General features: G+C 43.7%; 1 protein-coding gene across 1 annotated transcript in view; it reads right to left on the reverse strand.

Moving 5' to 3' along the window:
* Positions 1-12962, reverse strand: part of LOC142588865 (tectonin beta-propeller repeat-containing protein 2) — a 52135-nt gene that overhangs the window by 15078 nt on the left and 24095 nt on the right. Inside the window, exons 11-16 of the mRNA XM_075700684.1 lie at positions 12614-12826; positions 9935-10076; positions 7909-8110; positions 4067-4156; positions 2663-2890; positions 1178-1353 (exon numbers count right to left, since the gene is read on the reverse strand). Of these exons, the coding sequence (XP_075556799.1) occupies positions 1178-1353; positions 2663-2890; positions 4067-4156; positions 7909-8110; positions 9935-10076; positions 12614-12826 (1051 nt within the window). The remainder of the gene's footprint in view (positions 1-1177; positions 1354-2662; positions 2891-4066; positions 4157-7908; positions 8111-9934; positions 10077-12613; positions 12827-12962) is intronic.

A 12962-nucleotide genomic window follows, 5' to 3' on the forward strand; every position in this document is an offset into this window, starting at 1 on the left:
TAACGTATTTAATCGCATAATGATCGCACTTTCTTTGTAAAAAAAATTGACGTAAATTCAGGGGTGCGATCATTACGTGGGTTAAATTTCCCGCAAAGAGAAAATTTTTTTCCTCCCGCGTTTGCTGCAGGACGACAACACGTCAACAAGCAGGCGGCCTCCGCTGTAACAGTGCGTGACACCAAAACAAAAATGGCGGCCGGCGGAGCAAGTCGAACGCGCCAAACGCGATTTCTTTTCTGCTCGCGAGTACATTACGCACGTTGAAACAGTTTCTCACGTATCAGTAATTAATAATATCGTTGGTATAGGCAAGTATGCGACAATAACGTAGCCACATCCACTTTGAGTGGACAGAAACAGAGATGGGTGCGCTTAGCTGCCAGTGACATTGAAACATATGGTGGGCACGCTGCGGAAACTGCAGCATTTGCCCTCACTTCTATCAAAATACGACGTGTTTCTGCTAAGGGTGGGCGAATATCTTAGCTGTGTTACAAGCATTGATGTATATATAGGGTACATTTCTAACATATCAGTGTAAACATAGCCCCTATTGTTGCCGCTCGCGATTTGTTTCGTGCACACGAGTGCAGACGAGAAGAATCAAAAGGCGCCTTTTTTGTTGTTGTTGTTGTTGACCAAAACCATTAGGAAGCCTATAAATAATAAAGCCAAGGTAAGTTCGGTTGTAGCTTTCTTTTTTCATGGAAGTGCAGAAAGTGATGAAAGGAATGGAATGGGGCATCTGCTTAAGAATGTTTGGTGCGTGCAGACCGCTTGGTATGTCTTCGAGAGTCATTTGCGTAGCATTCGACAGCATTCGACAGATGGTAAGCGTGATCATCATTAGCTAGACTTGGCACACAACATATTGCTGCGACAAGTTCGGGGTGCGATTGTTACACGGGAAAGAAAAAAAATCAAATTTTGACGACAAAATTCAGGGGTGCAATCATTATACGGTACTAACCTTTGGTGGTAGTTGGCGCTAATGTGTCTCCTTTTTTCTGTAGGTATGCGTGTCTCCTCTACAATTTTTCATAACCATTCTAAAGAGAGTCCACAGCCAGCAGAAGCCGTATACATAGACACATTCAATCTGACATCACAAAGAGCTGACGATAACTGCCTCAAAGCTACGCACAGCAAATGCAGTCGGTACCGGTTTGCTCACCGAGGATATGAATGGAGACTCCTCCTGGTAACCTGACTCGACTGGTACCCAGGCAGGTGGCAACGTACGGGGAGCTGGTGGCCGCAATGAACCGATGCGCATGTACACTGTTCCTTTGGTGTCGCAAGCCCACACTGTCTCGTAGCTGCAGCTGAGGTGTGTCAGCTGAACGTCACCTGCGTCAGTCGAGAGGACACCGTACTGTCAGCGTAGCGGGCATCCCTGTCAGCCCCGCTGCCGAAAGAGGAGGAGGACAGCCAGGCGAACGGCCATTGCAAGCATCAGCCAGCACACTACAGTCAACACATCACACATGCCCAGCCCTGTCCTCTCTGTGAAGAGCATGGATGTCAGGTCCATGTATCAGTGACACCCTGTTGCCTTCCACCTACTGCACTGTATATTCTTTCTCAAGGCAGGCCATGCAATGTGTGGATCATAAAGTTTCCTAAAAGAATTACTGAAGGGTATTCAAGCACTGCGGTTTCCTTGGGAATGATGGGTGGTATATGGATTTGTCTAATCTTTATGCTTATGGCTTCAGATGTTCTTGCGGCCATATTCATCATGCTTCATCTTTTGAAAGTTAGAAGAAACTGTATGTTTCTAAATGCATGATGGCAATAAGTTTCCGCACACACATGCAATCATTGCAAATTGTTGCACTTGAAATGCAATATTTTGTGCAATACATTCAAGCTGCAAAGTCACAAGACCGTCGGAAGCCACAAGGACAAACTTCAGGCAAATTCATGCCCGAAATCCATGGCCCTCATTCCCATGCTTGCTGGCTGAGCTGCCATGCTTGCAGCTCCCAAAGCCATTGGTGCCAGAGTTCCTTCTAGTAAGTTCTAAAACCGTATGATGCATGACTCATACTTAGCCTCAACATACCTGAAAAATTTACAGCACCCACAACACCTTTTAAATTTAAAGTAAATTCTCAGAGTCAACCTGTCTGTTGCGATTCTGAAAAGCTACTTGCTTGATCAGGTTACACGGGCACATGCATGCATCAGCACAATGGACTTTCCAGTGTTCAGATGAAAGCTTTTCCTGCTTTCCTAAACACAGATACATGCTTTATATCACGTGGTGGTCAATCACCTTCACTTTTCATCCTGAATAGCAGCGTCATCTGGTGGAACTAGAAATGCAGAAGGTCACTTTTTTCTCATCGATGACGATGCCAGCCAGTGTATACCCCAAAAAGCATCCAATATTCGCGTAACCAGCGGCAACAAAATTATTGCACGCTTGACATGTAGTGTCGCCTGCATCGACGTTAAGTTACGCACATTATTTTAGCTTACCATTTCTGGTTTAACTTTGGAAGTGACAAATGCCGTTGCCCACAAGAGGGGGAGCGTGGCATAAAAATTGTGCTGGGCATCATAAATAAAACAATATAATTAAAACAATAAACTATGCCCTGCCTGGGGAGAGGGGGAGGGGGCAAAGGGTTTGAAGAGGTTAATTTCATACCCAACTGCGAGGTGTCCAGCGGGACCCAGGTGTCGCCCATCGGTTGGTGGTGGGTCTGTCCGGTGCGCACCATCACGTCGCCGTTGGTCGCGAGCACCCAGAGCGACTCGGGCGACGGTGCGATGCAGCCTAGCGACGTGCCGCGGGGCAAACCCACAGTGTACCACTTGCGCAGGCGTGGAGACAGCGCCACCAGCTGGCCGCCTGTCTGCAGGCCCCACACGACACCTGGGGGCACACACGAAGCGGCGCAAAACATCAGCACACCAGCAGAAAGACAACACCCATTTAAGCTTGCAGAAAGCTTTGTGGCAGTCCTTCATTACAGAATTTATTTTTAGAAATTGTCAAATATTTGTTTCTGTTAAAACATCTGGAATAAGAACACTTACTGGAGTCTCGACAGAGAGAGCTCGATGCAACTGAGGACTGCTCCGACTGATTCTACTGTAGGGCAATCGCAGTCGTAGAGCATAGACACACCCGTTTGTGAGCAGAGGTACGTGGGAAATTACTTTTGCAGAGTAATATTTACTCAGTCAAGGAGAATGCCAAGCTTGTAGGCAGGCTATGCACAAATTTGTTGTCTTGACTGAGGCAGAGATTTACGAGTTTACCAGTATCACCACATTTGTATCCCTTTAATATGGCGTGCATTGCTGTACCATCAAGATCCACTCTTTTCAACAAATGCAGCAGTCTATCAGTATCTGGTGATCTGGTGCTTCCTTGTTTCATCACTGCCATTGTCATGGTGCACCGAATAGCTGAAAGCAGTTGCCGATTTGCAAGCTTCTCAGTTGCGAATTTACAACCAACTGCGAACGGCATTACACGAAGTAAGGTGTATATAGGCCTGATTCTTTTACCAACTGCATGACACACAAACCTTAAAATTTACTTTGTTCAGAACCGAGAAAATATTCTATATTCGAAGGCCATTTTAAAATTCTCGAATATTCCCATTTGATTCAATTTGGAAATTTCACTATACCAACACTCCTACAACGAGCTCAAACACCTTCACATTCCACTTTCATCAAAATGTAGCTACTACCAGCGCCGGCAACTGAACCCACAAACTTTTGCTTTGTTGCTAAGTCATCGTGGAAGGTCACCCGCCGTGGTTGCTCAGTGGCTATGGTGTTAGGCTGCTGAGCACAAGGTCGCGGGATCGAATCCTGGCCACGGCGGCCGCATTCCGTTGGGGGCGAAACGTGAAAACACCCGTGTACTTAGATTTAAGTGCGCGTTAAAGAACCCCAGGTGGTCTAAATTTCGGGAGTCCTCCACTACGGCGTGCCTCGTAATCAGAAAGTGGTTTTAGCACGTAAAACCCCATAATTTAATTATTTTTTTTAATCGTGGAAGGTGATATGAAATGAGGCAACACAAGTGTCTCACCCTCGTCCTTGAAGACTCCACCGGCTGCGATGTCCGTCCATTTGGTCCCAGAGTGCAAGAGATTCACGTGTGCCTTCTCCCAAAAGTACCCTGCACGAAAAAGCAGAAAAAGGAAATTGTTGAATGGCTGGTCTTTATGAAACTTACATGGTGCTGATGCTCAAGCACATACCCCAGCCTAGCAAAATCTGTCTCATGGATTGCTTGTTAATTACCGAGGGCAAATCAGAAAGTCTTTGCCCCCTACCTTTTATTAGCCAATATAAGGTACATCCAGGTAACTACAAATACATATACGATTCTGCATACCTTACACGATTTCTTCACATACTAGTCCCCACACTCATTCAGACATTTGTCCCATTGTAGCACTAAATTTGAGATCTCCCTGTGGTACAATTCGTCTGGCTGACTGTGGAATCACCGTCGGACGTGAATTGCTGTCCTGCCAGAAACTTCTTCAGCGGACCAAAAAAACGTGGAAATCACTAGGGGCGAGGTCCGGACTGTGGATTGCAATAGGTGTTCGTCTCTTGCTCTATAGAAAATGAATCACACTTTGTTGCTCATGCGCTGTGGACGTGTGAAGCACAACCGCCATCTTCAACAACTGACAGCAGCGCCGTGCCGCGGAACTACCGGCAGATAAGGACAGGCCGATCCAAGGAAGGTTCATCGCTGGGAATGGATACGTTGACTTTGCATTTAGAGCCGTAATTTGGCTAACAAAATAAGGACAAGGACTTTAAAAAAATTATGGGGTCTACCTCATCATCACAATCTGATTATGAGGTACGCCATGGGAATTGGAAATTCGGACCACCTGGAGTTCTTTAATGTGCACCTAAATTTAAGTACATAGGTGTTTTTGCATTTTGACCCCATCAAAAAGCTGCCGCCATGGCCAGGATTCAATCCCGCGACCTTGTGCTTAGCAGCCCAATTCCATAGCCCCTAAGCAACCATGGCGGGAAGTGGCAAAGACTTTCCGATTCACCCTGATAAATTGAACATAAGAAATTCAGCTAATGCCATGCTTATGTGTGAATCGGTGTTAGGCGAAGCTTTTTTTGATGCTTGTGTAATTGCTATGCATATGTAACACTATTGAGGGAAACGTTTGTACAATATCACATGCATGAAATGTAAATTTACGAAAATGCAATCCTAATGATCATCACATCATCACATCAAGACATCATAATGTCTTGAAACTTATGTGGTGGTTAAGCATTTACCTCTGCCTAATAAAATGCATCTTATAGTTTTCTTGATAAAATGAACATGAAAAATTTAGCTAATACCAAGCTTATGAGTCAATCTGTCTTAAACTTTCTTTATGGTCAGCACAATTGTTAATGCAAATGTTATGCGAGTGTAACAACACTGAGGGAAACGTTTGTACAAAATGACACAAATGGAATTTTAAAATTACGCAAGTTTAATGCTAATGATGCAAATGCAATGCAATGTTTATTCAAATTTAACACAATTACACAAATGCAGCATAATGATGCAGATGTTCTGAATCAGGTGAGGCCTTCATTTCAGTGAAATACACACATTAAATGCATGCATTTTCTTTACGTTATGCATTGTTAGAAAATGTCAGTGTCTGTTTGACATGGTCGCGTAGACGTCGTGTCAGGACTGCATGGGGTGAATTCGTGCCTGTGATCTTACAATGAGTTCTTGGCCTTGGTGTTTGTTGTTGACTTGGCGCAACAATGAGAAGCAGGACTAGCATAAAGATGCACGAAACATAATGAGAGATATTTTTAGTCTTGATTCCTCCGCTAGACGCCTGGCCAGTCACAGGCATACCCAGCGTCACATGCCCAGGTGCCTATACCCAGTGTCCCAAGTTGTCTTCTCGGCAAGACAGTATTCGTAAAGCGAAAGGTAGAAGCAAAGAAAGCTTCTCTTCAAATGTCAGACAAGAAGTAGTCTGTTAATAACCAATGGCGTGCAAATATTCTAAACTTCGAACGATTCGAGTCAGTTAGTGTTTAATTCCATTAGAAAGACACTTTCCCTACTCGAAATATTCGACCCCCCCCCCCCCCCAAAATTGCTGTTGTCAATTTTTAAGTCAGCTTCGCCGCAGTACAGCCGTGTTATGCGGTGAAGCATACAGAATGTATTGCGGTGAAGCATATTTACCGTGCAGCGAAGCGAACCCAAAGAAAGGGGGCACTGTCATGGGGTCTCTGCTGGTGCTTATGGCTACCTGACACTACCCGACCCTTACAGCTCAAGTACCCATGCTGCACTGTCTTTTCATGCATCTGGACAACACCATCCCCCATGTGGAAACCTCTGCGTCTGCTACTAATCTGGCCAATTGCTTACAAACACGGCTTCCAAACTAAACATTTGGCCAAGTAGCAAGCTTGGCAATATTTTTTAGACTCTCATTCTAAAGTAGTCCGACTACCACCAAGATGATTCAGTGGCAAAGTGGACTGAAAACCTGGCTTTAGAAGGAGCAAGGAAAATTTAAACACCAAGGAACCCCATATAAGCCCTCAAAAGCTTCTCAAGAGGCTCCTTCCACATCAGCACTGTGGAGAGACTTTCATAAGCTCATCAAACAGCAGCAATTGTCACTTGCTTGTGCCAACAATTTTGACTACCGCAAGCAGAGGTTTAAAGGTATGTGCATAATGAAATTTTGGGCCGAAAAGTTTAAATGATGGTGATGTAAGCATGGTGCCCACTGTTGGCTTGGCTTGCGAAGAGATATCTGCCGATACGAGAAACTAGTGTGTACAGTGAGCGGCTCTTTCCAGTGTCTGAAGGAATTGTGACCTGCAGGAGGGTGTCACTGCTTCCCGAACATGTCGAGCAGCTGTCCTTCCTTCATGACAACATTAAATAACTTCCGTTATGATACTGTCATGCAGAAGTGTTGTACTAGGTAAATTTGTTGGCCACAAAACATACTTTTCCTGCACATTATTTGCTGTGCAATGAACTTGCTTTTTTTTTTTCATGTCTGGTTGGTTGAAAAAATTGCATATAAGTAGTATTGGTATTCAAAAAATATTCCATTTATTTCACAATTGGTTTCCATTGTGTACTCGAATTCGCTTCGAAATGGAAAATTTGATATTTGCATGCCCCTACCAAGGAAAAATAGAGTATTTATACTTTCTCATCACACTTCCCTCTTCTATGTAACAGTTATTGACCTGAGGGTACAAGTGAGATGCCCTATGTGGGGCATGGCAACTCTGTACATCTATGGCATAAATAAAGTGCAGTCCACTGCTAAAGGAACACAGCAGACAAAATCTACCAGGCTTTCCTGGCTTCATTGTCTGTTAGCTTAATTTGCTTGTAACTAACAAAAATTACGCAGATTCAACGCACATCCTGGAATCAACAAGAAGTGGTTAATCAAATGCTATAAATTTGCCCATTTTACACATGCATCTCAGGTGTACAGGTAACTGGCAAGCGCACATATGTTCTTGCGCACCCGTGCTTACGCAGTGCGACGCGCGCGGTGACCATCTTAAAGAGCTAGTTGGCACTGGCATGACAGAAGCTTGCGCATGATTGTGGCCTAATGGTTAGAGCACTGGGCTGTTGTGCTCAGGTACAAGGTGTAATGCCACCGTTGGGCATGCAATGAAAATTTTTTTTAAGTGTGAGTTGGTCAGCTAAGACAGCAGCAGCACCTAGCAGCCACAATCAGAAAAATAAAAAAAGCAAGTAGGGTTCGCAAGCAAAGCTTCGCTTTAAAATCGACCCCCTCGGGTCTCCCCCCAAATTCTTCTTGCTCGTTGCTCTGGCTATGAAGGTTTTCGGTGGCAGTAAGGACACGCTTGAGTTACCTGTGATGTTCCGCCGACAGGAGTTGAGATGGGAGGACATGCTCTCGCAGAACCAGACACCGTGCTTCCCGGCCACCAGGTGCCACTTGCCCTTGCCGAGGACCTTGTGTGAGATCTTCTCGGCGCAGAAGACCGAACTGAGGTTCTTCTGCATTTTGGCCAGAGGCGGTGCCATCTGGTAGACAAACTCATTCAGGTCCACCTGAATGTACAAACACAGAGCAAAATAAAAAAGTTATGCTCAACCCATTAGATGTATAACTGCATTACGTCTGGGGCTTCTATCTAAACACGTGGGAAAGGAGAAGTTCTTGCTCGGCACCTACCGTACCAAATTTGATGAGTTTTGTTGCATTTAGGAAAAACATAGAATCTACCCACTGTAAAAAGCAAATTTTATAATTAGGCCATCAATTAAAAAATTGTTGAATATAGCAAAACATAAAAAAATAAAACCCAAGTTCACAACTTCATAACTTCAAGAAAGACAATATTGCAATGCTGTAGACTTCACCGATAGAGACAATTGAAGCGGACAAAATTGATTTATTATACACCACAATGCAGTATACCCGTAATTTGTCAGTAGGACTTATGCAAAACCCTCACAAACATTGTAACAATTACAGGTAAGTCGTTTACTCAACATATAATTTCTGCACTTTAGAAGCACCAACCAGTTCATTTTTATTTGTTTTTCGTGAAGAGATATGAAATTGTAAACATCGTGCTTTAGGTTTTTAAAATTTTTTATTACTATAGTAAAACAATTTCGAGTAAAAATTAAAAGCCTTAAACGAAAATTATCCTTTCTATGTCTATGTGAATCAGCTTTCTCTCTAACTGCAACGAATTCTACTGAAATTGGTCCAGCAGTAGCCTAATGAGAGCATTTGTGCATTTCGTGGACATGTGCATATGGAAGGAAGAGTTGACCCGGAGGTAAGGCTTTTTCCTTGAGGAGGCTTTACTCTGAAAAAATATTTTAGCCAAAAGAAAAAATAATTATGTAGAAATTAAGCACACGAAATATTAAAAAAAAGAAGAAAAATGCTAAACTCTACTTGTAACGAAGTCACATCATACAAGTAAATACAGTTAAACCTCGATATGTGCCTTTCAACCTCACCGGCTACAATTACTAAATTGCAATATGTGCCGTAAACTAATTAATTAGAAAGTTAATTCTTGAGTTCTTTCAATTAGTAGAATGTGCGCTTCGATTTCTCATGCAAGTAATGCCCGCCTCTACGGATCATTCAGCTCAAGGACTTCAACTGTTTTATCTGCAACAGCCGATTTAAAAAGATTCCGGGAATATTAAAAATGATCACCCCGTATATAAAACAGGTCCAACCAAATTTTAGAGTTCCTCTATTAAACCTGATAATTCTTTGTATCCATGTATGCCCGTATTAGGGCTTGCTCACAATTCATATGAGCAGTAGCATACTGTCACGTGGTAGTGACAGTATGGTAGTGACAGTGACAGTAACAAAACTGTGAATGGCGAAACTAACTTTATTGGGCGAACCTGTGCCCAGAAAAAAGAGGCTACACTCAATGCTCAACGAAAGCAGCGAACACAGTTGGCGATTGCCGAAAATCTGATCAGCGGGTCAAGCGCGTCGGCTTTTATACATCAGTCGTCGAAAGTTCCAGGGTAATCACTGGGACCACAAAGTTCTACACTATTCGCGTCGCGTGATGAAATCAGATTACACAAGGCACGGTGACAACAGACAGGGGATAGAACCATAGACAACATTCGGGAAACTTCCGATACATGCAGGCGCGTCCTGCGCTGTGCGATAACACTTGTGAAACATGGTAACCCGATAAAGATGAACAGGTATACGTTTCAATATTATTGACAAGGGAAAAATGAAGTAATGGAGCATTGCATAGTGCAGAGTGCAGCACCGGGTGTGCCTCGTTGTTCTGTTTCGTCTTTGTCAACTCAATACATGTACTGATAATGAATAAAACTGAGCAAGAGAAAGACGTGTAAAAGTCGTTTAGTCACCTGCCACCACTCCTTGTTGTAGCCGCAGGGGACGCTGTTCTTGAGGTTTGTCTTGAAGAAGACGCTTCCCTCGCTGTCAATCAACCAGCCGGTGCTGTTGTAGCCCAGGGAAATGCAGGCGGGGCTCCCCTTCGAAGGCAGGCTATGTCACGGAGACACATGCCCAGTCACACAAAAGAAGGTTGAAAAAAACTTGGAACTGAATTGAGTTTAATCAAATAGTTTATCATGACAATAATAGAGCAATTATTTGACAATACAGTAGACTCCCGCTAATTTGACTCCGATTATTTCGATTTTTTTTCGATTAATCTGGCCCCGTCCGAAGGTACCGGCCAGCGTCTATGCCTTTCTATGGGCTCAAACTTTAGTTATTTCAATCTAAAGTTGGCCTTTGCCGGATAATTCGAACATTACCAGTCAGCACGTACATGCCTGACCTCTATGTGACCTCAATGATGACCCTTTTAGTAGCAACGTCTCTCTCGGCGGTGCTCACGGGACAGTGGATGCGTTGAACTCACGTCATCTATTTGATGCCTATTTTCGGTCTGCCTTAGGAAGATTTTCAAGCAAAAAAGTAACAGCAGCTAACAATGTCTGACGGCGTTATTTACCTGACTTTAACATGAGACTCTCTTTTTTTTCTTTTTCATTAGGGTGATACCAGGCCTCGCTCGGGACACCGTTTCGAATAATAAATGCTTTTTTCTCTCAGGAAAATTGGGTCGAAAATTGTCTGTATGGTGCAATCGGACACAATACCAAAATTGCCTTCGTGCAGTTAGTATGCTTAACTGCACAACACGAAGGTATTGCAGTGTACTTTAAAAATCGTGTGGCAAAGCCGACTTAAGAAAACCGGCCGCCATTGCGCAACACATACTAGACACTTTCCCATTTTTCTTGCCGAAAAATCGACTGCACATTACATTTCTACTTTGAACACACAGAGAGTGGGTGTGCATTTGATTCTGGGGCGTCTTTTAATCGGGAAAATACTGCTAAGTGAATCAGTGCTTTGTGTGGGTCTTTTTTTTCTGTTATCTTGTTTAATAGACGCACCGGATAATCAATTTTGTTGGTCCCGTCAGGGTTGAATTAGCAGAAGTTGACCTGCACATGAGTACATGATTGTCATGCTCGCGAGGCAAAAGGTGATGACATGAGTCACCTGACTATACATCAAGCACCACCTGCCATTTGCATACAGGCAGAGGAAAAGTAAAAGAATATTGACAAGGGATGAGCATTATACAGGTCAGATTTCAGCATACAAATATATTAATATAAGTCCCATATTAACATGTATACTACTACAGGAAGACCATACACCAAATATATTATTATGCAGCTTTAGAATAGCGTTTGTCGCCTTACGTACGTTAAACGTACTTAAATGCAAGAACCTTTGCGGGGCATTACGGTGTGCATCCTTTCAAGTCTTTTAGTTCACCGTGCGGAAATGCAAACGTAAAGGCGTTATAAAACAGGGCACTTTCTGGTGCCTAGTGCCAAATGTGTCCAAGCCAAGACAATGCATTAGTAACCTTCCTGCTGTTGCTATGCAGACGCGTCTCGTTAGGCCCTTGGGCGCCAGAATCGTCAAACTATCTCAGAAAATGGACGCGCAATGTGCTCATAACTAACCTTTCAGGTGAGTTTAAGGAAAACGAAAGCTCATTACAATAGTTACGGGGATCAACGGGAGTGAGAGCGTAGCCATCATGAGAATTCACGCTGAAGTGGGAGCCATGGGTGCCACCATGTTCTACAATGCTATTTTTTAGCGTCCGTAAACATTACGAACATTAAACTCGCAAAATAATGTACGTTATCATAGCACACGTAAACAACAGAAACCCAATAACGTTCAGAGTGTGCGCAGTGAGGACAACGCTATTTCTTTACCTACATAATGCGTTTACGTTTAGTTGGAAACACTATTCTAAAACTGTCTGTTGTGCCTGAAAACAGCACACTATTGCATTCTAATTTGGTGTGCAGCAATTGGGGTTCAATTACATGCACGCATATTCCGAGAGATGGTAACAAGCGACAGTTGCGAGCAACAGGTTAGGAGTAACAACATGACAGCAACCAGGCTACCCACATAATCTGAATTTCGCTGCTTGCTATCCTCTGTGACAGCAAGAAATAAATAGTAAAATCAGTCATCACTTAGTATCCTCTCACACTGATGACAAAGCTTTTGCCATGTTTTGCCATTATTATTGAGATCAGCTGTTTGTTTTGACGCTGTTAGGCCCGAGACACCATCGAGAGCTGCCAAATTGTTCCGATTTCCACCTACCAGACAGCACCACATCACTTAATGCTGGCAACGTGGGACACTTTTTTACTGGCAATAATGGAATATTAAAAACTGATCTAGTGACCTCTGGCTTAAGTGATGCCCTCATGCCCCAATTGTACATTATTTTACGGCCGTGCAATTGAACTTAATCAGGTATCATTGGAAATTTGTTGCTACTTTTTGGGATGTCGCATCCATGTGGCTGCCGCACACCGCAACGCAACAACGTGACAGCGTTCGCCCTTCAAGTCACTTGTTGCTTTGATAGTACCATTGTGTGCCTGTGGGTTGCCTCTCAAAAAGCAGACTGTTGGTTTTGGCATGCTGTGGTCACTTCAAGAAAAATGGCAAGCGGGACTCACGGTATGTCGATCCAGCTCGTGCCTTGGGGCACCTGTGGCGAAATGCCGATGCGAGCGAGGAGCGTGTCCTGTGTTGTGAGCACCCATACGACGTCATCGTAGCAGGCGACCTGTTGCACTTTAAAGAGGCAACCAACACCGTAGAAAGTCACAGGCTTGCCTTGAACCATCACGTCGGGACACATAAACACGTCGCCCGAACTGGTCACATACCTGCATGGACCGAAAAAAAAAGAAACCTTGTCAAAGAAAAAAAGAACAACAATTCCAGTACTTGCAGCAGAATGGATAGTTTGGCCAGTTAATGACCAGTCGTTTCCAAAAGGCACAAAACGGGGGATGTAAGAGA

This window comes from Dermacentor variabilis, chromosome 7, assembly GCF_050947875.1.
Source record: "Dermacentor variabilis isolate Ectoservices chromosome 7, ASM5094787v1, whole genome shotgun sequence".
Taxonomy (NCBI): domain Eukaryota; kingdom Metazoa; phylum Arthropoda; class Arachnida; order Ixodida; family Ixodidae; genus Dermacentor; species Dermacentor variabilis.